The sequence below is a fragment of the Anabas testudineus genome, chromosome 8 (assembly GCF_900324465.2).
Source record: "Anabas testudineus chromosome 8, fAnaTes1.2, whole genome shotgun sequence".
NCBI lineage: Eukaryota > Metazoa > Chordata > Actinopteri > Anabantiformes > Anabantidae > Anabas > Anabas testudineus.
In genome coordinates this window covers 11,469,275-11,496,923 of record NC_046617.1, presented here as the reverse complement: position 1 = coordinate 11,496,923, position 27,649 = coordinate 11,469,275, and the positions used below count along the sequence as shown (strand labels likewise).

Below are 27,649 nucleotides of genomic sequence, written 5' to 3'. Positions count from 1 at the left end.
ACACAATTATTATTATGATTTAAACAGCAGTTGATTACCGTTATTACCGTCTCTGCCTGTGGATGGCATCGTTTCTGAACTGAACTACTGTACAGCTGCTGTTATTACTCATTTTGCCTGGCACAAGCTGGCTGTATATCAAAACTGTTGTGACTCCGCTAGATGAGAACAAGTAAGGTGAACGCCACATCCAACAGGTATTTCACATAAAGACAGAAGAGACTGAATTACGTTTATTTCTTATTTTCTATAAAAGAGATGAGTTTATTCAATGATCATAACAGACTTAATCAGAGACCTCGAGAGACCACTCACATACCAAACGATAATTGAGGAAAATGTCTGAACAAAACCCCCAAATCAGAACAAACGTAACACAAAATAAAATACCTGAATAAAGCAAACTCTGGGCTGAGCTGGGGGTCAGCACATTCTGTGTAGAACTCATGGCACATTATGTCCAACAGTTACCGTGAAAAGAAAAAAGAAAAGGCTAAAAAGGAATGAAGGTCTTTTTTTTTTTTTTTAACCCTTTCATAATCAGTCTAGTAATAAAAATTATATATTCATATATGGTGGACTTCATAGAAATGAAAAAGGTGAAAAGTACAGACACAGGTTCTCCTGACGTACTGTTTATCTGTGTCTCCTTATTAATAGAATGCTTATCTACATCGGGGAACATGCTTCCCTGCATCACACACTAACAAAACATAACAAAAAAAAAAAAAACAGTCACACAGCCATCCAAATTTACACAATCACACTCACAGACCAGACTCAAACGCTAGTGTGGCGATGCTGAAACATTTCTACCTAAAATCTGCTGACTGAACAAAATGAGAAAGTAGCTGTGAGGTGTGTATATGCAGAAGTCCGGCTAAAACTAAATTTAAAACCCGAATATTGACAACGGGTAAAATATAAAATGCTGTCTGTTCCTTTTTTTTTTTAATTTTATTTTTTACACAAACTCTTTCAAAAAAATCTCCCTCCCCTTTCAAATATTACACCACCCATTCCTGACTTTCTATACCCCACCCCACCCCCACCCCCTCCAAGTGTAATATAAGCCAACGAGAATTGCAATACAATACAGGCACTGGAGAAAAACACCATAAGAGACGAGTGGAGAGGTTGAGATGCATTAAACTCATCCCCGGTCCAAACAAAGTCTCCAAGAACAGAATTATAACTCACATCCACAATTTGAACAAGAACAGAGATATAAATCAAAACTGTTTTTTCAATGTTTTCCGTTTGTTTACTTTTGTAATCGTTTTTTTAAATCTTTGTACTGTCAACAGTGTGCCCTCAGTGAATTAGGAGACTACTTGATGCAAAAGCTAACCGGGAGCTTCATCCTGTCCCTTCTACTAGTTGTTCACTAACCTGATTCAAGTAACAGCTACATTAAGGTGTTAAGTGTTTGTCTTATTCCCAAGATTGTCCCCTTCCCCGAACACTTTGCCTGTTTGACATTTGAGCCAAACCCTGTTGGTAAGATTTGACGGCACACAAAGGGAACAGCAAGGGTCTCCTCATCTTGTCATGTCTTAACTAATCCGGTAGTGTGACTGTTGGGAACAGGCCAATGAGATGAAAAGTATAATACAAACAATGGTGCGACACTTGTAGTGAAATGATTTTCCAACTAAAGCTCAGAAACGACTGGACCTTTCCCTTCTTCTCTTCTGCTAAAGAAAAAAATACAGGGCAGAATGAAAACTTTAACTGAATCTGTCTTTGATAAATACTTGATTGAACTATGATAATGCATATATTCAGGGTTTTTTTTCTCCACTAGCTACCTACCATGTTTGAGGACAAGTAATTTAGCATAAAAGATAATGGGTTGTTTGGCATAGACATAGGTTGTGGAGTGTGTTGGTTTTCAAAGTTGAAAGAGGAAAAAAAAAAAGTTCAAAATAAACAGTTATTGTAGTATAAGAAAATACTTCTTTACAGTAGGTACTAGATGATGAAAAAAGGTCTGCACTGCTCCTACTCCTGGTTGTAAATGTTATTGTTTGTCCATGTGTGCAGGCCACAGAACATAATGGTCTGTTTAGGAAAGAGGTGTAAGGCAAACTGTACCTTCTCTGCTGAGAAATATACATGATTTACAGTATGTAAGTTGCCCCCCCACCCATCATTACATGTGTTCACTTACAACAAAACAGAACATAAAAGACCAGTCCTCTTCACCACCGCAGACATCTGGCAGTTTGAAAACTCCTCTGCACAGTCTGTCAGTTCATTATCAGAGCATTTTCATATTTAATAGGATGTCTTTACTCTTGCCATTACTGTTGCGCCCACACACACACAGTAAGAAACAAGTGTGAAAAAGGCAACTGTGCCATCAGTGGTCCTTTCTCTCTTGTTATGAAATATCAGGCGGGAGATGCCAAATTCCCAGGAAATTACATCCAAAACGATTTAACTATCCCCACGTGTCGTGTGTTCATTCCGCAAGGGCAAAGTGAGCTGCGAGTGCCTGTACAGCATTTGTTCTCAGTCTCTGAGCCCCCGTGACATCACCATACAGTCCCTCTGTGGTGCATGGCCACCAAATCTCACTTTAGACGTGTCCATTATTTTTTTTCTCTTTTTCTTTTTTTGCAGTTATGTTTCAGTTGCTCCTCTCCTCAAAACAGGTTCTCCTCGAAGATAGCCATTAAGTCACTTTGGAAATTCATGTCAATAGTTGCTGCCATCTGGAGAGAGCGAAGAAAGAAAAATTACAAATGTAAATACAATAATTATTGCTTTTATATCTTTATTTAGCTATCCAAATTAATTTGATCAATATCAGTAAAATTCAACAATATAGACAATCATCTCACCGCTTCTCGCCTCCTCCTCTCCTGCTCTCGGCGGCGTGCTAGCTCCCTCTGTTGGTCTAGCGGGTTCTGTGAGGTGGACTGTGGCGGCGTAGGGGGTTGAGGAGGCTGCTGGATGGCAGCCGGCTGGGGCTCCGGTTGCTGCTGCTGCTGCTGTTGCTGCTGCTGTTGTTGTTGTTGTTGTGAAGGAGCTTGAATGTGCTGCTCCAGACGCCTACGTGGCTCCTCATGCACTCTTCTGCTTGGCTCCAAGATATCCTCCTCATCTCGACCTCTGGAAAAGATTGATTCACAGCAGGTGAAATCACATACCTTTCACACAGTTGTGGGGTTTACAGCTGTGGGGGGTCTTATACCTTCTACATCTGCTGTAGTAGCTGTACGGATATCTGTGTATGTTTGTGAGTGTGCTTCAGGATGGATGAATTATGTCAAACTAAAAGGCCAGAAAAAGCAACATTTATGAAGCTATGCAACAAGCATAAAGGTCTACACTGATGTGTTTTAGCTTCTTCTGCAGCTAACTACGTTGTAAACTTGGGATATGTTAGAGGCAAAAGATCTGACACTACTGAGCTGAACTGGATATACAGTAGGTCACAGACATGCTTAATAAATCAGAAAACTGAGTTGTTTTACCAAGTTTAATTTAACTCTCAACTCAACTTAAATCTGCAACCTTACCGCAATTTGTCCTGCTCTCTGCGCAGCCGGTCTTTTTCCGCCTGTTCTGCTTGGGCCTTCAGGGCTTTCTCCCTCTCCTCTTTCTCCCGGGCAGCACGACGGAACTGCTCAAAACTGTCACTCGATGATTTCACTGCAGATAAGGGCGTAGATGTTGGCTTTTGGGCCAGGCTTGCCCATGAGCGAATATTCCTTAGTTTCACATCCTGATAAAACACACAGCCAGATGGGAAGGACAGCACCATGAATTCTCAATCATCATCAAATCTAAAATGTTGCAAGATATAGATTCAGAATGCAGGATGTTCAAACCCAGATAAGTAAAAGAGCTGCATAAGAGATTTTAATAAGTGACTATCACTCACCTGTACCTTTTTGGGGGCAATGGGTGTCTTAGACTCCTGCTTGAACTTATCCTTGTCTTGCAGAGACGAGGGCAGCCCAGTGGGCTCAGAGGAGCGAATGACAGGTCGTGAGCTGTCCGTGGACTTCACATCTACTTTGCATCACACACACACACACCAGAATGATGTAAATATCCTGCGTATCTTCAGAAATATATAAAACAAACAAGCAGAAGAAAAATATGAATTCTTGGTACTCACTCTGTTGGCTGTGACTTGGTTGAGAAGGTTTGTTATCAGGATGTTTGTGATGATCCGGTCTCACTGCAGGGTTAAATGATTCTGCCCTCAACACTGGTGATGGAGGAAGTTTCTCTTCCTTTAACCCACTTTGGCTCCCCGGTGCCCTCTGCTGCATGGCAAGAGAACAGAGGCAAAACATTAGCCCTGTACTATATGTCCCAAAAATATGGTGTGCTACCAGTGCCGATGCCTCACCTTTTTCGATTGCATGTTGTGAGGCGGAGACGGCTGAGACACAGGTGGGAATTGGGGAAGTTGAGGGGAATGCATTATGAGAGGGGATGGGTTGTCCCTCATGTGACCTGTTGGTATAAGGGAAGGGAATCAATTCTGCAGTCAAGATAATATGTATAACAACAGTTGCTGCTACTGTAACAGGTTACACAGTACAAATTTCTCTCCTCCTGTCAGACTCACCTGTGTTGTAAGAATCCACCTTGGCTGGGCGAGGTGAGGGCTGCTCCTGTTGCTGTTGGATGACCTGCTGTGCTTTGTTGGTGGGCATGGACACCTTGTGTTGTGATCCCTGGGACTGACCAGTTAGTACAGGAGCCTGCTGGTAGTTCAGCTGCTGTTGTTGTGTGTGTTGCTGTGTCTGCTGCTGCTGCTGTTGTTGCTGTTGAGTGTGCTGCATGTGACGGGCCTGGTGTAGGGGCATCTGTTGGGGTGGGGCCTGATGTGATGGCTGAGATTGGGACTGAACAGCGAGCTGGGGAGGAGGCAGCGCTGTCTGAGACGAGAGTTGAGATTGTGCCTGGAGGTGAGAAACTTGTCCTGGCTGTTGCTGCTGCTGCTGCTGACGGGCCTGCGTCTGGATCGACTGAATGGACTGCTGGGGCTGACGGACCTGCTGGAACTGCTGTAAGTATAACTGTACTTGGTTCAAAGGCGTTGTAGACCCTGGCTCTTCATCATCCTCCAACAGCATCTGGGGTGGCTGGGAAGACAGCAAGCCCTGGGGTGTGAGCGTTGGAGGGGACATGGGCCGTTGGTGCAGAGACTGAGGAGGGTGGAGGATCTGAGAGGGGAGCTGGTGTTGTAGTGGTGCTGCTGATTGGGACTGGAGCTGCTGTTGCTGCTGCAGCATCGGTTGCTGCTGCAACACTGGCTGCGGCTGCAACACTGGCTGTGGCTGCAACACTGGCTGCGGCTGCAACACTGGCTGCGGCTGCAACACTGGCTGCGGCTGCAACACTGGCTGAGGCTGCAACACTGGCTGAGGCTGCAAAGCTGCCTGCTGCTGCTGCTGCAATGATGCCTGCTGCTGCTGCAACGATGGCTGCTGCTGCTGCAACGATGGCTGCTGCTGCTGCAACGATGGCTGCTGCTGCTGCAACGATGGTTGCTGCTGCTGCAACACTGGCTGCTGCTGCTGCAACACTGGCTGCTGCTGCTGCAACGTTGGTTGTTGCTGCTGCTGCTGCTGCTGCTGCTGCTGCTGCTGCTGCTGAGGAGGTGCTGGTTGCTGCTGAGGGGGTTTGGGGTGAAGAGGCGCTGCCTTGTGACTGGGTCGAGAAGGCTGCTGAGGCATAGAACTGTGCAAGGCTGAGGTTGCACAATTTCAGGAAAAGAAGACCAAATAAGAGACATTAATGTATTGTGATATTTTACTTTCAAAAACGAGAGTTCAGTTTCTAAAACTGAACTCTCTAAACTTCAATTACACCTGCAGAAACAACAAAAAACAAAGTAGTCATAAGTGGACAAAAGCCTGCATGTGGCCTTACCTGGAGATGGTAGGACGGGATGCTGGTTGAGGAAGGGGTGAGTCTCAGGGGACCCTTGACCAGCAGACTGAGCACTGAGGTGTGGAGGTGAGGAGGGGTTGCCTGTGTGGTGGGACAGATGCATCAGGGGCTGGCCGAATGGAGGCAGGGACTCAAAGCTAGACTCCAGTAACTGTGAAGACTCCAGAGCAGCTACAGGTGGAACCATGAAACCTGCAGGAGATGGCTGGTGCAGATGCTGCTGCTTCATCTGACTGCTGGATTGAAGGACTGCAGGCTGAGAAAGAATCCCAATCTGAGTCTGGCTGCTCTGAATGTGGGAATGCATCTTCTTCCCCTCCTTAACAGACAGGCCCTTCTTCCTCTGCGGTTTTATCAATCCTGAAAGTAAAATAAGAATTAGGAGCATACAGTAGCTGGTGTTTTTCATGAAAACTATGTATTTTTAATTTTAAATTACCTTGCACCTCTGCCTCACTCTCTGAGCTAGAGCCACTGCTTTCTGAAGAAGATCCAGTCTTTTTGGAAGTAGCCAAGGACTCCATAGTCTTCTCAACTGCAAAACAAGGTGTTCATGTGTTTCCAATATAATGCACTAAATGTACATATCTGTAGTAATTCTGCACTTCTAGATAAACTTGAGAACGTGCCTCTTTCCTAAAGTTGCTTACCTGACACTTTTTTCTTCTTACGAAGGCAGGAAGACACATATCTCTCCAGCTCGCGCAGAGTAGAAGGCTTTAGTGTCTCAAAGTCAATCTCAATTTCATCAGGGTTTGAGTTCTTCAGTGACGGCTCTCTGGACTGGATAATATGCACTACACGGCCAAGCTTGTCACCAGGAAGCTTGTTGATGTCCAAACTTAGCTGCCTCTTCTCCTCGTATGTCATAGGCTTACACTTTTCCCCTGTAGCCGATGACCCAGGAGCCACCATATCCTCTTCCAGGGTAGGAACTGGCAGCAGGTTGGAGGGATGATTGTTCTTCATCCCCTCCTTTTTACTACAGATGCAAAACACAAATGAGCAATTTACTAATACAAAACAGGGACCAGCCTTTGTTCAGACAGTATATTTTGAAAGTGGCATAGTGATTTACAACTAAAAACAGAGTAGATTAACTAGAAACAGTTAAAGCAAACAGAGGAGAAGAGATTAGCTAACAATCAAGAAACATGCTACATTGTGAAAGTCCAAATTAACACAGTACAAGCACAAAACATAAGAAGATGAACACTAAATTGAGCAAGGATAATGCTGAAATGTGAAAAACCAATGATAGTGAATATTGAGAATTAGCTCTAAAAGATAAAAGTTTAATACACACCTGGGTTTCTTTTTGGGGGCAACCTCTTTGTTGTTGTTATTGGTCTTGGTCTTTTTAGAAAGCTGTGAAACAGGTGTTGCATCCTGCATTTCATCCACAAGGCCAGGCATGTTTCCTTTCTTCTTATGCTTATCTTTTTTCTTCTCTTTCTTTTCCTTCTCTTTTCTCTTTGGTTTGCTGGCTTGTGGTTGGGACAGGGCAGCCAACTGCTCATGGACAGCCTTCAACTGTATCAAGACAAGAAGCCAGTTGTAAACAAAGGCTAACAAGGTCTGGACAACAAATCTGCTGCCACTCGGAGTCATGTCTGTTCACTGACCTGTTCCTGGAGCTCCGCCAACCTCTGGGCTCGCTCCTCTTCGGAGTCATCTGTGGAAGACTCAGATTCAGAGGACGAGTCACTGGAGCTGTCTGAAGATGAGGCGACATGGGCCAAAGGAGGCTGTGGTTTGACAGGGGCAGGATGGTGAACTGGAGGAGCTGGGGCGGAAACCAAAGGCTTATTCTCAGGTTCATCTGGCATCTTGGCAAAGCGCATCTCAAAGACATCCTATAAAAAAAAAATTAATAAAAACAACAAACAAGATAAACTATACTTGTTAGGTGTATGTTTGTAGGAATGAAGTCAAATTTTTTAAACCAATGATGTGGGTTTGCAGTGTTGGACATTGGTATATCTGAACTTCAGTGTTTGTATGTTACACTCCATTTACCTGTAATTTGCGTGCCATAGCTACCACCTCATGGTCTGGTGGATTATACTTGTAACAGTTGGAAAACATTAATCGTACGTCAGCAGCGAACTCCTGGGAATCACGGTATTGCTTGTTCTCCAACTTGACCTATTAAACACATCAATTATATTAATCACTTGCCATGCTACAAGTTCTCTCTTTAATTTATTATGGTACCACTGATTGATAACATATATAACACACCTTAATGGTGCTGAGGTCCATGGGGTGTTTGATGATGTCGTGATAATCATGTAGTCCCAGTGCATCCACATCAACAGGTTTGTAGAATGGCCAGGCGTAAGCAGCATGTTTCTTGGACAGCATATCCCTAACCAGGCTAGCGCAGTAACCCATTTGATCCTGTGGTTTAGGGCTATGACCTCCACTTGGTCCGCCCAGTCCCAGTCCCATTCCCATTCCCATTCCCATTCCCATTCCTATTCCTATGTGGTGCTGAGAGTCTGGGGCATCCTTCTTTATGAGTTTTGTAGGTCTGGTACTCTCTCGTCTTGGTAGTGTCTTCCCAGATTTGGACTCTGCTGGCGAAGACTCACTTAATTGGTCATTGGCTGTAGGCGTTGTAGTGTCTGCTTTCCTTTTCTGGCTCTTTCTTTGCTAGATAGCAGTTAACATAAAGAAAGCAGGGGACAAACATACAAGGAAATAGGAATTAAAGTGACAACAATTGAACACAGTTAAATATGTATTCTATATTTACCATGTTAGTCACACTCACTTTGGTCATGGTAATGGGGTTCTGTAGCATGGGGGCAGGACTTTGAATTGATGCAGGGGGAAGGGAGGTCTGAGCAGGGGTAGGCACAGAAGTCATGATGGGAACTTGAGGAGCACAGTCCAGGGATTGACCCAGGGAGTATGGAGCTCCGAGCTGTGGCGCATGGTTGGGTAAGATTGGGGGCATATGGGATGGCAGTGCCTGCATCAAAGGCTGGGGAGGTAGTGACGGTGGGCCTTGCACTGGTCCTCTGCTGTGCGGTGCTGCCGAGAGGTTTGACAGACCACGTGTTTGAGGAGTCGTAGACATAGAGTCAATAATGGCCCCTGGTTTCAAGTTCAGACCTAACAAGAGAACAAGACACTAAATATTGTGACTCACAGATTCAAGCTCCAAGAACATATGTTGACAAATTAAGAGGACATACCTCCATCTCGCCTTCCCCTGCCACGTCCCTTTCCCGTCATGACAACAATCTCAGTTTCTTCCTGAGGCATTTCTGCAACCCTCTGAAGGAAAACCTTCTCTAGAGCTTCAGCCATTAAGACTATGTCATCACCAGGCTGCAGGGGGAGACAAACACGTTTAGTAAAAAGTGGAGGGGAGAATCTTTAGCACAATGACAATGGCTCCTCTGTACACACACCCATGTTACCTTGTTGTATATGTAGCAGTTGGTAAACATTGTGTTGAAATCTTGGATACATTCTTGGGCATTCCAGTAGTAACTGTTCTCAAGCCTTTTCTTGATTGTTCCCATGTCCATAGGAGTTTTGATTATTGTGTAGTAGTCCTGAAAAGGATGCACATGAATATGTCAACAATGAAAAGAAGGGTACGAATACATTTTCTTAAACAATGTTAGACTCTCTGTCATAATAAAGCAGCTGTAATTAGATTTTGTGCTAAAAGTACAAAGACAATGTATCTTTCTTATTGCTCAGCTTACTCAGTAATTGAGCAATATGTTTTTTATTATGGGTTTTATAATTAACTCCAGTAAAAAAAAAAAAAAAAAAACAGATTTCAAACATCTTTTATCATTCGATTCGACAACATCTGTACACTTTCTATCAAAATACATCTTTGTGGCATTAGTAATGCCTTGAAATCAACTTCTGCCCTTTCCAAACAACAACAACAACAAAAAAAAGACAAATCCAAATATCAAGATGTTTTTAACTTATTATTTTTTGTGTTTTTAGATCAAAGCGGTCATAGCCCTCTTATTTGAATCAAGAGTCTAAACTAGAGGGTATTGTATGCAGTGCACAATATCGTGAGCAATATAAAAATTATATAGTGACTGACACTGGGAGAGTGCAAGCTAATTGGTACTATATCAACTGTACTGCGAGTATTGCTCCCTTTCTTGGACTTAATTTTTACTAATCAAGCTTAACATACACTGACCGCCCAAAAACAAAGTCACCACCTGGATTTACCTAAGCAAATAGGTAAGAGCATCTCATAGGATAATTACTGAATGGATGATTATTTATCAGCTGGCAAAAAGTTATTTAACCCTAACTGGCTAAATAACTGGCTTCTCATTTCTTAAACAACCATGTAAGACATCCTGTGGTCGTGGAAAAGATGTTAATCTGTCAAATTAGGTCAAATTATTGGCATGAATCAAGCAAAGAAAACATCTAAGGAGATTGTTAAAACTACTAAAACTGGGCGAAGAACTGTCCAATGGAAGAAGGTCATGTTGTCTGTTCCAGAGCGATGGGTGCATCAGGGTAAGAAGAGAGGCGGGTGAAGTAATGCACCCATCATGCCTAGTGCCTAGTGCCTAATGTACAAGCCTGTGGGGACCAAATAATGAGTTCAGCTGAATACCTGAATATACTGAATGACCAGGTTATTCCATCAATGGATGGACACAGGCATATTCCAAGATGAATGCCAGGATTTATCAGGCTCAAATTGTATAAGAGTGGTTTAGGGAGCATGATATATCATTTTCACACATTTGGCCACCACAGGGTCCAGACCTTAACCCCACTGAAAATCTCTGGGATGTGCCGGCGAAGACTTTGTATGGTGGTCCGACTCTCCGATCATCAATACAAGATCTTGGTGAAACGTTAATGGAACTCTGGACGGGAATTAATGCTGTGACATTGCAGAAGCTTACTGAACAACGATGCCACGGCGGCAGTCCAACGAAATATTAGTCTAATTGGAGCCTGCCTAGACAGGCAGTGTAATTCTTGATCCAAAAGGGAGGTCTAACAATGTGCACTCTGATATTTGAACTCAGCAAAATTAAAGATAAATTCAGTGCAAAGTGTACATTCATATTGTTTTAACACTATAAACATGAATCTTTTTATGCATTCAACTTTTTCAGAAAAGAGAAAAGAGAGGTCCATACTGAATCTCAAACAATACTGTATGTACAGACACAGTAGATAAGAGGTTGACCTAATCGTTTGGCCAAAGGTAAAGGTATAATAAAATGTATAGGTACACATGGAATATGTGGATGCGGAGAACCTGGTAGCAATTTGTATGTGATGCCTTATGTGGTTCAGAGTTTGTTACATAAACAGAGCAAAGTACTCACAGGCAGGTTAAGTTTGACTGCATCCACTGGTAAATGAAAGGGCCAGGCGAACTGATGCTTCCACAGGGCCTTCACCACCACCTTGAGTAGGAACTGCAGCTGATTGGTCTGGCGCTTTGGCCTGTTGGGGTTAATATACTCTGGGGGTGGGGGGTTGCCCATTTGCTGGGCCTGCCCCTGGCTACTACTACTGCTGCTGCTGCCCGACATCTGTGCTGCATCCAGGCCGTCTCCCATTCTAATCAGGTTGGGCGTGGGCTCAGGCCCCGGAGCGGGAGCTGCAGCAGGGGCAGGGGTAGTGGTGTTGGCAGAACACCAATTTAGTCTTGGCCCCGGCACAGACTCCACTGACAGAGCACCGCTGATCCCATTGCACTCCTCGCCGGACTCTCTGGTGAGAAAAAAGTGCACACTGCCTTTAGCATGTGTATACAGTCTTAACAAAATTTCACTTTATCATTTCAGTGACAGTTATGCATAATACATATTTATTAATTATTAACCATTGTATAGTAAAGTAGACCTCTGACACCTCATTTGCTGTAGTTGTAATACAAAAGGTAGCAAGATTCTAGACAATAACCACTGTTTTACAGCAGAATGTAATGTTTTACATTAGGACAGAGGTTCAGCATGCAGTTCTACTGGGCAAAGAGCATGTCCATTATCCACCAGTGACACCACCACTCTCAGCTGTGTTTACTGAATTGATTTAATTTTTAAGGTTTACATTAAATCTGCTTCTCACTGATACTAAACACAGTTCATACCACATCTTTACTATGAGTGTAACAATTGTGAAACTGAGGCTAAAATTGGCTTCCACACATCCACCGTTCTGTCTTCCAGAATGTGACATGACCCTCAGCCTCCACATCCAACCCACTGCCAGCCTGTTAGAGACATACAACTTTTCTCGTGGTGGATTTGCTCACATACTAATAGCAATTCCCAGTTCTATAAAGTATCTGGAAATCTGATGTTTGTTGTTGTAAGAGGACCTACTGTATCACTTACCTTTGTACCTTACAAGAATACCCCATACCTATCCAATAACACTAAGTGCTTTCCAGGTGAGTCCACCACCACACATTATACTCATATTTAAATTAATCATTGGTACAGACCCTTTCTATTATAATCACATTTTCGTTTTGCCTTTTGTCTTTGCCTTGTTTGTAGTATCTGCAACCATCTTTAACTTCTCACATTGTCACACAACATGTAGTACAAAATTATTCTTTCCCAGCATTTCACTCTATTGAAGTCTGATTATGCTCTATACCTCACTGTATTCCCAGCTCTCCCTTAGCTGATCAAGCGGAATCAATCTTCCTCACCTCATCTTGCTGCACATTTAACCATAATTTTCATAGTTAAAACAGTATATTGGTATTATGGGTAACGACATTAAGTAACAAATTAAAGATGACAATGGCCCCATCCACAGGGTTCACTAAATGGTTTGATGAATATAAAATTTATGTGACCAGTCACCAGATCTCAACCCAGTTGAACAGCTATGGGAGGTTTTGGACTGACATGTTAGGTAACACCTCCATCCCCATTATCAAAACACTTAATAAGAATACAGTTTGGAAGAAGGGCCACAGTGTGCGTAGGAATGAACATCCTTCACATGCCTTACAAGACAGTAGGGCATGTGAGTAGAAGTAGTACTGCGTAGTACCACTCAGAACAACTGTGACTCAAACCATATCCACACAATGCACCCAACAGCATAACAGAGCCACTGGATCCTCTCAAGGTAGGTGTAAAACATTCAGGGTTATCCCTTTAATGTTACGGTATGTGTGTTACTGGGTACTACACTGAGAAATTAACGTAAAGGGAGAAACCTGTATAACTTTCATACATGCAGTGAAAGCTAACAAGTATCCCAGTAATACTGTATGCTGTTGATAATTAGATCAGATATAGAAGATAATATAATATAATCTAAAACTCATAGTACTGTAGATACATCCAGAGGAGCTCTGAGCTTGTTTAGCTTTAGCATGTCTAATCTTTGTGTTCCCGCTGTCACAGGACCTGGGAGTGTTTAGGGATGTGGGCGGACAGAGGGGGGAGAGTAGGAGGGGTGTGGGGGTGGGGTTGGTTGAGTGTAATTTGGCAGATGAGGTACTGTGTGTTCCACTACGCAGCAGCAGCAGCACTCAGTCCTACTTAGTGTCCCCTCCCAGGAAGACAGGGGCATCACTTTTAAGTAAGTACACATTAAGACAACGAGACCAAAGAATGATCGAGAAATATTTGGCTAAAAATAGACACGAAAACAACAATGTTTTGGAAAAAAGCACTGACCATACGGTTGTTTTTTCAAGCCTCTTATAAAAACAGGTTGTTCTTCCAGTCTCACACACTGAAATACACCCCCACAACAGGCCCTTAAAGATAAACACACACCGCTGTACAGATCTGTGACTAATCTCCATCTCGATGAGTCACTTTCTGAGAAGAAGGAAGCAGTTTGTACACCACATGACCGATGCCTTGGCCTCCCTGAGGCACTAAAACACAGTGGAGAATCTGACTAACTGACCAATATGTTCAATGACCACATGAAAAGAAGTTGTATCAGTCAGCAACAGATGGTACTTTTGCTGGAAGTGAAAAATGACAACCAAAATAAATAAGGACAAACTGTCTAGGCTTGAGGCACGAATGGGCAGAATAATTACACAGCGAGTTTTGCTAAGATTGTTTATATATATAAAAAACACTTCCAAAGCTTCACTGAATTGGCTCTACAATGAGGTTAAACAAATGTAGGGCCGTAACTGATTCTCAATTGAGATAAATCTTTCATTGTATTGACTGAAACTATGGAGAATAATTAGCTTTTTTAATTTCTTTTTGACCAGTTACTGTATGATAATGAAAAAACAGCACTGTGAACATCTGAGAAGCTGGAACCAGAGTAGATATAAAAGAAGAAAACTGAATGAATTGAAAAAAGATTAAAACTATTTGTTGGTTATTGAAAATGTTGCCTGCATGCTCTATTATTCACCTGATCACTGGACTTTATTTACATCAACTTTAGATTAACCAGTCTTAATTATTCAGTCAAACAGCTATCAAAGTTGTCTATTGACTTTCTGTCTGTCAGACCATTCCTGTCATACAGAAAACCATTTTAAATCATGTGCAAAACACAGGTTTGACGGGATAAAAGGCACGTAATTAAAACACAATTGAATTGAAAAACTTTGTTCTTTTTTAACTTTTTAAAACTCATTGTTGACTGTCCTACTCACTTTCCACATCTCCCAAATCATCTGGATATTGTATTTATTAGAAAAAAAAAATCTACAAAATGAGCTCAAAACCTAAATACACCATAACAGACGGTGCTTTCAATCAGCTGTGAAAAAACACAACATGTCAACACAGGGTTGGATGAGACCATCTGTAAAACAGACACAAAGAGCAGTGCAAATTAAGTCTTAGTTAGATTTTCTTAACTGTGGTTAGTGCTAGCCACTTCAGTATACTACTGTGATTCAGTAAACAGCGTGTGTTGAATATGTCTTTTAAGCTGTAGCTATCATACTCCAACTGTTGAGAGGTCATCTTTATATAAATGTCTCTATAAACTTAAACAACGGGCTAGAAAAGTACTTGCAATAAAACGAGCGTACACTGACCATTCTGCAGCACAGACTTGTTTTTACAGAAGCTGACTTTTGATGCACTTCAGAGCAACTGTTAAGCACATCATTGGGTTTAGTAGGAAACAAATTAGTGCCCTGTACAAGGACATAGATCGATTAGGCTTAACAAAAGCCAAATATGCTTAAAAAGTTAAAGGTTTTTACAGTCATTAAAATCTTTTGTCTTCGACAGGGATTTGTACTCTGCTAGTAGATGCTTTTGATGTTTAACGTGATACAAAGTCACGCAAGCAAAACTGTCCTTGTTTGACATGACAGAGACAGAGTGTAAGGACACAAATAATAGATGACCTAGCCAAACTAGAATAACAACATTTGAGTTAGTTAACAGGAAGTGTGACAGAACGTGAACTTTAATAACGTGCTGTCATTGCCAACATGACAAGCTTGCTGTACTGAACTGTATAAAAAGAAAGCTATATTCATTAGTCACTAAATATTCTTTAGCCCTGATAAAAATAGATTAGAATTATAATAAACAGTAGAATTATCACCTTTCTGACAGGCTCAACAGCTGTCAACAATCGAGAAATTATAACCTTGCAAAAGTAGAATTTAAGGCACAGAGAGATGTATTGGATTGCATTAAACAGTAGATGTGTACCTAATAAAGTGACCAGAGAGTGCAGATGTGACTTTGTAAGGCCTGTCCAGAGACAGCAGAAGAATAATTAGCCAAATTTACATTGATAAATAAAACATTATGGTTTTCTTGTACAGAATAGCTATGTTGCAAGTCTTTGGTTCTATATTGATGTATCGATTTATTTTTCTGGCTGTGAAAAAGAAAAAAAAATTTAAATAATGAAATTTGTGATAATCCTCCAGTGTTATCTCCTCATACAGATAACATTCTGTGATATTACATTTTATTTAAAATTGTTTTTTAAGACCTTATTTTATATGTAGAAAATAGTAAGAAAGTAATATGTCAAAAAATAAACAAATAAACAAAAAGATGCTGTCTAATCCAATATAAGCACAAATACAGCCGCAAACTGTGCCACAGATCTAAATCAGTTCGAATACAACATAACTACGCGTATTAACAAATATAAAATATGGCATGAATACAGACTTGAATGAATTGAACTAAGGGCACAAGATAATAATCATAAACAAATGACTTGTTCTGCCCCGAAAAACGTTTCAAGTACATTTTAAAAAGAACCTCAGTGTTTACTGAATTATCTTGTTTCTAGTGGGAGGTTGTAATCTTCCCTTAACATTGCTATGCTCAAGTACAACATTTTAAAGGATACTGACTAAATGGCACAAGTTGGAGGAGGAGGATGAAGTAAATGTTTTGTGAAACTCAGTCAAATCCTAGACACAGCAGAAGCGGCCAGTCTGAAGTGTGAAAGCATTTACCATAAACACCAGCAGGTACAGTACAGATGGCATCAACAGCTCTGGAACCAGCACTATAGGAAATTTCCCACACAGGCAAAGTAAAAAAAAAAAAAAGGTAGCCACAATATGAGTCTGCTCCAGCTGCCCACCAGTGATGTGTGGAATAAAGTCATAAACACACACACAAATCATGGCAGATGGTTCTCAATAGATCATCAAAACTGACATTACATCACTGCAACATGTGTAAACAAACTTTAGGACAAATACAGAGACAGATGCAAGACATTAGGGCTTATGAACAACACCTCCCTTGAGGTTCAGGGGCCTGTAATACAACCTCATCGAAAACTTGGTCAGACGTTTGATGTTTTGCCTATTTCCTACTTCCTCACATAACAATTAATGAAAACATCAATATTGTGCCGTGCCTCACCGGATCACAAAGCAAGCAATCACAGAAAGTCAGAGGCAGCAATTGGCTGTCTATACCTGTATTTCTCTCAGACTGCACAACAGCACATTGCATAATTTTAAATTTTATAAATGCTGGAGTAAAAAAAGCCAATGCAAGAGAGATTGTTTTCTGCCATCTAGTTATTTCAGTGTCCAGGCACAGCCTCTTGTAAATCAGCCACTGTAGGTCCATTAGGTTGCATTGTTTCATGTGTTAAGCATATTTAGCCCCTTTGACCCCAACAGTTGCAATGAGTAATAAGCCTAATCTCAAGAGCTACAATCTCCTTCACTGCATTTTTGATTGCATTTCCAGTGCATCTAAAGAACCAGATAAAGATTATGTTAAATGATTACAACACAGTGGCCTGGTTTGTGATGTCTTGATCTTTTGCATTCGACAGGAACACAACAAACATGGACAATGGTTGCTGAACTGATGTATACTTAAAAGGAGAACCTGCACTTTTGTTGGTTCCCTTTAATCAAGATAAAATAATGAAGTTTCTGTTTCAATTTGTCTCTCGTTTGTTTACATGACAGTACAACTGTTGTTAAAGCATAAATGTTAAACCATCTCTAGTCCTAATATTAAAACAAATAGGAGTGAAGGTAACAAATGTATGACTATGATTAACCTGATTAGGTTTTTTATTCATAGGTCTAATGTTAAGCCTATATATTATTGGATCTACTTAAATTTGCTAATATATGCAAAGTCACTATTATTTACTATTACTGATATTTAGCCCTGCAAACCTAAAACTACTTTTAGAAAATAAGGCATTTGAATTAGGTCATATAAGTCACATTTAAGCTAAACAATCACTTACGTAGGTAGATTATGTTTTTTGTCTTCACATAATGAGTAATGAGTAATGAGTAATACTGTACTAACCTATACTGTGCTATAATGTCAAGTGTGGCAATAGTAATGCTGTGATATATATTTAACCAAACTATATGAAAATTTATTATAAAGCAGTCTCTGTGACCTGCTTTTCTAAAGCTAGAGCAATGCTGGCATGCGAGACCAATCAAGTCTGGAGAGGAGGTCAATCAAGAGGTCCAGTTCCTGCTGCTGCATGTCCTACGTTGCTCTAAGCTCTGGAATAACAGTTGACCTTCGAACTGGACATACATCACTGCAGACTACTGTGGAATGTTTTCTGGGGAGGAAGTGGCTCTGGTTACTGGTGTGGGGGATGCACAGTTCACACTAATAAATACAATCCTGTGTGCAGTTTCACAGCACAGTGACAGTCCTACATTGAGCGGTAAATATAAAAGCTGGATGTCTGTGTTTCTCAGAAAAGTAAACAATTAATCATTCATATGTGGGGGTGGGAGTCAATTTCAGGTAAAAAAGTAGGCCTGCAGAATCCACTTGAGACCATTGCTAAGTGTCAGAACGATGGCCCATGTTTTGCCTGAAAGCAAATGAATAAAAAATTAATGGGACCACAGTGACATGACCAAGAACATCACTCCCCACTTTTTCGCTCTTTCAATTCTACTAAGGGAGCAACACCACTCGAATGCTATTCTTCACTGCTTCTGTGTTTCGATTTTATATATGTGTTTTAGTTTTAGACTGACTGATAGATAAAGAATGTGAGGGATTTGTTTCACTCTAGGATATCACCAAATTAAATGTTAACAGTCATAATGGAGATGTACAAAATAACATATATGAACAAACTGAAATAAGGTTTAATTATAAGTGATTATTAGCAAAAATTAACAATTAGGTGATCAAAGAAAATGATCAAAGAAATATTAACTGATGTTTTGCAGAGTTGTGCTAGTGACTAATTCCTCAATTGGGAGTGTTTTCAGCAGATAGCTGCATACCACAAACAATTGATTAGAGGCTGTGATGAGGAAACAGCACAATGTGTTGTCCATGTGATGTAAAGATAATAAACAAAGTGACATTAGGCTTTACTGTGTGATGTCAGCCAGTGGAGTAATTTATGAATTAGAAAAGAAAGTGACATATGTGATTAGATAGAAGAAACTGCACTAAATTTGTCAAGTAATTACAGCATGAATATTTACCTGTTAGAATTAACTAGATTATTTACAGGATTATTTATTTAAAAAACAAAATAGTCAAATAAATAATAATACAGTGCTAATCAAATACCGAATTTACTTGCATTGAAAAAATAAGGACCAGTGTCAGTAAAATCTCAATGTAAACTGCATTTTTTCTACTTTCACTCCTACATCTGTTAACAGTCATTTCTTACTGTATTTTAACAATTGGTGTTACGAAATATTTTATGACTGAAAATAATAATAATAAACACAGCTGTAAGCACCATAGTTTTTGCTGTGTGCCATGTAAACGTAATACACACGAACACAACTAATAAGCAACAGTGTTACAGTGCTGTACACTCTCTGCATAATGATAAGATTTTCACGTTTCTCTAAATTGTACAGTGTGGTACACCGCACTGTCAAGGCAATGTGCCCACCAATTATATTCCAAGAGGCATCATGCATTTAATAGACTTAATTGTTTTAATTTTGTCTTGTATGATTAGTCTACTGCTATCTTATTTAACTACCTCTGAAACTTGGCCTCAAGGAAAAAATGCTGCCAAGGTTTCCATGGCAACACTCTATGGGTAATATTTCTTGGCCAGTGCACTGTATTTTTATTCTCGATGGTTCCAAATCCTAGTTTTGGATGCTTACCAATTCAACAGAAACCACCCGTGACCTGCTACTTTAGAGTTTTTCTAGACAAATGTAAGAGAGGAACACACAACTCATGTACTTGTTTACATGTGTGTTCTATGTATTTAAATCAGAAATGATCTAACAAGATAGCTGGCAATAATTAATGGCAATGTCAGAAGTTAGTATGGATTATGAGCTCTTATCGTATGAATCACACAAACTGACTCAAACAGACCAAATATGAGTCAGACAAATTGTAACAGGAAAAGACAAGAATCATGCCAGCTCTTTTAGTTTAGACTTACAGCTGGTGAGGATAAGCAAGCCAAACTCTTTCAGGAATCAGGGGACATTTCTACTACCGCCACACACACAAACACACACACAGAAACACACACACAACCCCCTTTTTCCTCTATAGTCCCCTCCCCCCACGCCCCCTTTCTCATCAGGAGGTAAGTTCATGGTTTCTGACTAAAATCTGGATAACAATTGAGTTCTAAACACAATGAATGTATGTCTTCTGTATTGTGCTGAATTCTCAACACAATACAGAAGACATGTCTCTAAATTGGATTGTTTGCTGGGTCAGGTAAATCTAGAAACAAGGCCAACAACATTATAATCTTTGAACCAAAACTCCAGGTCGTTGTTAAATGTAGCCTTCTCCTCAACTACTTAATCATGTATATCAATCAATCATTATTTGTATTTATATATACTGTATATATATAAAATAGCAATAGCAACTTCAATCAATGTTAAATATATGAAAACTTTGTAGTACAGATAACATTACCTTTTCACAGAGACTGAATGTGCAATTTTTTCCAGAAGTGCGTCCAGTTTTTGAAAATCCAGCAAATCATTTGACTTGGCATGCATCTTGTAATCCATTAATGAACTCCACTAAACAGAAACAGAAACCAAAAATCAAAAAATGGCTTGAAAGAATTACACAGAAGTTTGTTTTTCCTGTTTTCTCACCCAAAATACAGGAGAGATTTATTCTTCCGATCCCAGTATGTGTTCTAAAACCCCACAGAACATAGTGAGTAATCCTTAGCGTAGTCCAAGCAAGTTGGTGGCTGTTCCAGGAAAAAGGCCCCAGCCTGGAAACAGTGGATCCAGGCAGGGAAGTGAGGCTGTGAAAGCCTACAGCCAGCAGGCTGTGTTAGCTATGTGAACCGGTCCTGTCTCTACCCCATCCCCCTCTCAGCAGTACAACGGCCCAGTTGCCACAGGCTCTTCGCTCCATTGTGTGTCCTCTCCAGGGCCTCACCAACTTAAAGGACACAAGCAGCAAGAGAAAGGTGTACAAGAGAAGAACGAAAGGCGAGAGAGAGAAGGGAGGGCTTCGATAAGACTGGCTCGCTCTCTCACCCTCTCTCTAACACAGGCAGACCAGCATGCAGTTACTCAACAGTAAAAATGGCTCTGCTGCTTCCTCATTCAGCGGAGCCTCAGCCCACACACTCCTCCCTCCCTCCTACGCGCTTGCTCATTCCACCCCTCCCCTCTTTCCCCATCAATAGCTTGAAGTCCTTGCTCTCTCCTCTCTCTTACACCTTTAACACCCCACCCCCCCTGTCTTTTTCTCTGTCCATTTCATTATGCCCCACCCCCACTCATCTCTTGCCTCAGACTGATCTTGTATAAGCCTTCCCCCACCAATTTAAGGGTCCTCTTCTCATTTACCCCTCACGTTCATGTTGTAACTTTTTTTTTTTTTTTGAGGAGAATTTTTTTTTTTGGCTAGATCAAGAAGATAAATACTCAAACACTAAGCAGTACTAGTGGCTTTGTATCACATTGGAATAACATGATCATTGTTACCAAAGTTAACATTTAATCAAAAAGGTCAAACCAATCTAAAAATAAATTGGAAAATCCAAGATCATGAAGTCATACAGAAATATTACATTAAGGTGCAATGTTCCACCATCAACTTGCACAAATGCAGAGGCTGCACATTTCACAACTCAATAATGTAGGTAAACTTGTAGTGTAACAGTTAACAGCTGGGGCTTTGAAGGAAAACTGAACAGAGAGTGACGGAGCGTATGACTGAGAGCGCAAAAGAGAGACCACCCACTGTGCCTTCCTGTTTCAGAGCAGCCTCAAGTAATTATGTTCATGACGGTGCATTGACCACACTGTAATAGCAGCAGGAAGTACAGAACACTTTTAATCAGATAAACTCGGCTGATTCCAATATTCATCTCTAATGCATCGAAACAAATGTACGTGACCATTTGCGTTTGGATAGGTTAGATCTTTATCAAGAGATATTATAAAATGATTCACAAAAAGTTCCTAGCAGTCAGGTAAACTACATTTTTGTACCAAAATACAGACGAGCAAGTAAATAATGTCTCATTATACATGCCTGAAGACAACAAAAAGTCCAAAAGGAACAGAGATATCTCTGTCTGGTGCTGGCTGAATCTGGGAACTTTTGCAAACACAGCTCCCAAGCAGGGATCCCAACTCAAGACATGACTGCATTTATATGCACTTAAGTAACCCTGTTACAACCACCTTTCTCCACTATGTTTGAATCTTAACTTTAATTTAAACACAAAACCTGGTTTCCACCATTAAGGTAGGAGATTAGAGGAACCTGATTTCCCTCAGTTATCTGGATACTTAAGTGTGTGTAAACACGCTGTCAGTCCACTCGACAGATGCTACAAAATGCTACAACAGCTACACAACAGCGGTATCTTGATGCACATACCTTCTGACACAGTGTGACAATAACTTTGAACACAAATGAGGAAAAGCTGTCGTCTCACTCACCAACAACCCACCCGCAGAGAATGTGGGCAATGACTGATGGTCGATATAGCTAATATTTTATGACTTTATGAAATTACTTAAACAATAAAAAATTGAGTTTAAGTGTTAAGTAAGTCTCCACCATAGTATATCAAACCAAACCCATTATACGCCAATGGAGCCAATATACACTTACAGAGACAAGCTCACTTCTGACCTTTCACCTTTCAAGCTTAAGGTTCATGTGCATGCACTGTGCACTGAAACTGTGGGTGTGTGCAATGGGCACACACCCACAGTTTCACAATCTGCCAGACCTAATGAGAGGGAGTGAGTGAAGAACTACCCTGTGCAAGGTAGGTTTGCCAGGTGACTGGTGAGTGCAATGCACAATATCTATTTTCCCAAGTGAAAAAAGCAGCGACTGCTTAGTGGTGAAGCCACAGTATCCTCACAGACCCACTTCTCCGTCCACGTGCCATATGCACCATTCTCAGAGACAATACAGCAGCTGCCCAAGTGACAAAGCTCCAACCTACAGCAATTTGGAGGCAGCCAAACTGATGGCCCTGTCAGTGGAAGGGTGGGGGGGGAGATCGTATTCAGACACAAGGAAGGAGGGAGGGAGAGATGATAGTGAGAAGAAGGGGGAAAGCAAAGGCAAGAGCTGCAGCTAGACTGGGGGTTGGGTCAGAGGAAGAGGCAGCGGTACACACAGAGATGAGGCTGTGAGAAAGTCTGAGGGCACTTCCATTAATCATCACAGCTCCAGAGCAGCCAAAGTCTAGAGGGACCCAGAGTAGAGAAAACAGAGAACAGGCAATATGCCAGCGTGATAGCGTAGCATGCACTTGTGTACATTCAGTTAAGCTTTGGGAATAAGCTACTGAAAAAGGATGATGAAAGAACTTTTGAGCAATAACCATGTTTTGTTATTCAATAACTAACTGAATCTAATAATTATGCAATTGTAAAGTCTTCATTTTTACATACAGAAATAATCGGTTTGTTTAAATTTTTGATCAGAAAGCCCAAACTTAAAATAAGTGGACATGGAGAGGTGGACGTCCACGGTAAGGGCCAAGATGTTAGTCAGCCACTGGCAATGTCAGATCATTAGTGAGCATCTGTCACGCTAGTTTTTGCTGTGCGTCCTGTACTACAGACACTTGTCGGACCCCCACTGGCTGCTTTTTAGCTGATTCAGCATGTTGAATCGGTGGAAATCACCATCACTAACAGAGAGCAACCTGATTGGCTGTTCGGCTTATGAAATAACTGTGCAAAAAGAGAAATTGTGACGAAAGCAATCAAACAACACAGCCAAGATGGCATACACTAATTTTTCTCCTTCATTTCATCCAAACATTCTAATACAAAAATATTTTCCACAATGACACGGGCATCTAGAACTAAGAAACTGAAACCGGCGGGGTGTGGTGAGTGAGAATGGTGTGAAAATGGCAAACAAACACTGCCTTGTTTACTGTTCGTATTCACAGTCTTAAGCCTTCCACTTTTTCTTTTGTTAGACCAGGAACAAACTAGCTATTTATCAACAATAGGTGTAAATAATGGCGATGCCATTGGCATATATCCTTGCTTAGGTTGTGTATGTTTGAAGGACTTAAAAGGTTAACCACTAGGGGCACACCAGAGCCAAATCATTTCTGGCCAAAAATGTCGATGGCCATGTCGACAAAGATTTAGATTAAAATTACGGCAGAGAAAACATCAACAACATTGTAAGTATGTAGATGTTAGTAGTTGAGAAAAGGTCAATAATACTTTCAACAATTGTTGCTGTGGGGATTCAAAGCTGTTGCTTAGTTTGTCTGATACAGGACCACTGGTTACAGAGGATTAGCGTATCGAATACCCAGCATTCGAGTTAGCGAAATAGCTCGTAACTGAAGCTGGTATGCTTATTAATGTTATGTCATTTGCAAGGACATTTTCCTACAGTGTTGTTGCTTCTTACTGAGGTCATAGCGGTGGGTAGAATCCTACTGGAGTGCATTATATTAAGAGTTGTTTCTAATGATTTGGCCCCTCATTATTGTGAACAGAGTGGCCATTGGATTGTATTAAATGACACATAATAAAGTCACCTTGTTTTATTTATTATGGTTCATCTTTCCCTGTATAAGGCCATTTATTTAATCTAAAGTGATCTGAAAAATAATTTTTATTGACTGTAAATCACTCGATAGAGCTGTTGTCTGTGAATTGCAGTGTCAGTAGTTCCACTCCTGGATCCCCCTGGCCACATCTCTGTAGTAGCACTATTATATACAGTGCCAAGAAACAAATGAAAAGTAATGGTTTTCTGCATTAATTTGTCATAAAATTTGATCCGATCTTCATCTAAGTCAAGAGTATTAACAATATATTGTGCCTAAACACAATAACACAAAAATTCTGATCTTTCATTTCTTTTTTGAGAAAAACCACAAAAACCTCAGCGTGCAAGTGGAAAAAGTATATGAACCCTTGGAATGATGACCTCAGAAAATCTAATTGGAGTCAGGTATTAGCATACCTGGAAGAAAATGATATTGAGGATGACGATTACTAACTAGAGCCACGTTGACTGACAAAAAACACTCAAACTTTTTGAGTTTGCTCCGCACAAGAAGAAAACGCTTATGTGAGCCATGCTAGGTCAAAAGGAGCTTTCAGAGAACCTAAGATCAATTATTGATGATTTACATAAAGCTGGAAAGGGTTACAAAGTGATTTTAGACTTTAGAAATTCGCCAGTCTACAGTTAGACAAACAATCTATGGATGGAGACACTTTGAGACTGTGGCTACTCTACAAAGAAGTGGGCAGCCAGTCAAAATGACCCCAAGAGCACAAAAACACTCGCAACACATTCATCAGGTAAAGAAACAACCCTGAGAGACAACCAAAGATTTGAAAGCATCACTGGAACTGGCTAATATTCACATTCATGGATGTCTACAGTACATAAAACATTGAACAAGCAGGGTGTCTTTATCAGGACACATCGGAGAAAGCTGCTGCTAACTAAAAAGACGGCTGAGGTTTGCCAAAAAGCCCATTGACATAGAAACAGCAATATTGGCAAAATGCTTTGTGGACTGATTAAACTAAGATTGAACTATTTGGAAAGAACAACACTACATCTGGTGTAAGAAGGGCACTGCATATTATCATGAAAACATCATCCCCACTGTATAGTATGGTAGAGTAAACATCATGATTTGGGCCAGCTTGCGGTCTTAAATTTTGGTCCTTACTTTTAATATTTACAATATTCTTTGTGACATCCCAGAATCTGTAACATCTTTTAAAAGGAGAAACCACAGTCTATGCTTTGTAATATTGTTTTTGCAGTAGTTACATGGTCGTAGTGAGTCTTGTGACACTCCTGCCGGTAGCTCAAATGTGATAAATGAAATGCATACACTCACACACTAATAGATTTGTTTCCTCGCTCATTTGTTCCCAGACCACACTCTCCTTTTCATTCAGAGGTCATTCACAACTAGGCCAAGGATGGTGTTACCATGGCAACTAAACCAGAAAGAACAGAATCAAAAGAGGAATCTAAGAAAAAAAAAAGAAAAATCAAAATATCTTCTTTAGGATGGGATATGATGAAGGCCATGCTCACAGTCAGACCTATGCCAGCCTGTAGAAATAAGCACTGGCAATTTGTAGTCACCCTGAAATATTTGGGGTAGCTGAACAATTTTTAAACAGTAAACTAACATTATTACATACTACTTGTGATTTTTAGCGGCTGGTTAGTGGAGTGGTAACATCACCGCCTCCCATGTGGGAGACTGGGGCTCACGCTCACCCTGCCCTGTATCTGTATCCTCCTCCTCCGCAGACGCTTTGGATAAAAGCGTCTGCTAAATGACTAAAATGTAAATGTGATTTTGAGGCATGTAATTAAAAGTTCTGTGAACATGTTTGATCAATTTCTTACTGCTAATCTGTAAATACACTTCTTTTATTCGCAGAACTATGGAGTAGTTGAAGTAACGTGACTGATTAAAAGCTCTCCCCTGGTTTGATTAACTGCCTACGTAGTATCTACATTTGACCTTATTCATCATGTTTATTTACACATGTACAATGTGTGGACAGTGCTAACACAGTGCTTTTATAACTAACTAGTGACAAGTTAATCACAAGACAACACAAAGTTTTATTCCGAATATATACAAGCCAATCTAAGAGGAAGATGGCAAATGCATATCCAGTAGTGATGTGTCTACAATTACAACTGTTTCAGACTACTACACTTGAGAAAGAAAGCTGAGCGAAACCTATCCCTATCCAAACCGACATGTGACTGTGGGTAGGCTACATTACAAGGATGGGCATGTTGTTACACACTGTGATTCCAATTCATAGAGCAATAGTCAAGCCTTACAATGAAAAAACACGTTTAATCCTGTACTACTGGGAAATGCTTCTACAAGGAAAACAGTGGGGACAGTATCTATCTAGGTAACGGGCCTCTGCATGAGCAATCTATTTGAACACACCAATCGACTGAATGCCACTGCTTTGTATCTGCAAACCCCAGTCATATTAGTCACATAACCACTACAGAGCAACACTCATATGCCCGGGTTAGGGACTATTATCAGACGGTAATGAAACAATAAACTGCAAAGTAATGACTGCTGGCGAGCGATCACCGTCGAGGAGCCAAGATCCTAACGTTAGGCCACAGTGCATAGATTATGCCTGGGTTTCGTAATGGACGTCAGTGTCATGCACAAGAGAACTGAAATCGTTCAAAGACAAAGGCATGCTTCCAAGATCATGACAACAGGTTCTGGTAGACGAACATAAGAATTGAATTTTTCGTTTATCTGTTCAACTGACTGCATTCTCAGCAAACAGCCTCGGTCTGAGTGTGCGCCATCATCGTTGTGACGGCGTCACCGTCTCCCACAACACAAGACAGTCGATGAGCAAACTAGCGATAGATGCACAACTCAGTGTTTGTAATAGCATTTGTTCGCCTATTTGTAACGTAGCTGTGTCCAACAGTGGGTGGGACAGACAGGAGATGTCAGACAGACACACAATGTAGGTGCGGTTATTGTGTCTTCTGGTAGGCAACTAGCTACCAACTAGCTTTAGCTAGCTAGCTAGCCAGAACAGGCCGCCGTACAAGTGAACGGTATAAGTGGACGCCGGGCACCAGCGATATCTCCAAAGCCTTTACACCGCTGTCACCGTGTCTCTTGTTGTCTATTTATTTAGTTTACTGAGACAACATGGCTTGTAGGATAACGTTTAAAACATCGGTGTTTACCTGGGTTTATCAGGTTGCCAGGGCGCGCGGGATCTTTCTCTCCGAGGATCCTGAACACCTCTCGTCCTCGGTGACGT

At 40.9% G+C, this 27,649-nt stretch overlaps 1 protein-coding gene across 1 annotated transcript; it reads right to left on the bottom strand.

Moving 5' to 3' along the window:
- Window positions 1–240: 240 nt before the first annotated feature.
- On the bottom strand, window positions 241–27,649 carry brd4 (bromodomain containing 4). The gene is made up of 20 exons (XM_026352080.1): window positions 27,573–27,649; window positions 11,280–11,670; window positions 9,360–9,497; window positions 9,132–9,267; window positions 8,705–9,048; window positions 8,170–8,583; window positions 7,945–8,073; window positions 7,551–7,781; window positions 7,232–7,458; window positions 6,576–6,907; window positions 6,365–6,460; window positions 5,905–6,285; window positions 5,585–5,722; window positions 4,595–5,230; window positions 4,373–4,479; window positions 4,136–4,286; window positions 3,896–4,026; window positions 3,531–3,736; window positions 2,850–3,120; window positions 241–2,720 (listed from the first exon to the last, which is right to left on the bottom strand). Exons 2-20 carry the CDS (start codon window positions 11,514–11,516, stop codon window positions 2,652–2,654), a joined length of 4,374 nt encoding a protein of 1,457 aa, XP_026207865.1. The 5' UTR covers window positions 11,517–11,670; window positions 27,573–27,649; the 3' UTR covers window positions 241–2,651.

Bases quoted from the DNA above. Each gene is read 5' to 3' on its own strand.
- brd4 (XM_026352080.1), bottom strand. From the start codon at position 11,516: ATGGGAGACGGCCTGGATGCAGCACAGATGTCGGGCAGCAGCAGCAGT. The intron at 7,782-7,944 runs GTAAATGGAGTG...TTTTTTTTATAG, and splicing joins CTATGGCACGCAAATTACAG to GATGTCTTTGAGATGCGCTT. The intron at 5,723-5,904 runs GTAAGGCCACAT...GTGCAACCTCAG, and splicing joins TCCCGTCCTACCATCTCCAG to CCTTGCACAGTTCTATGCCT.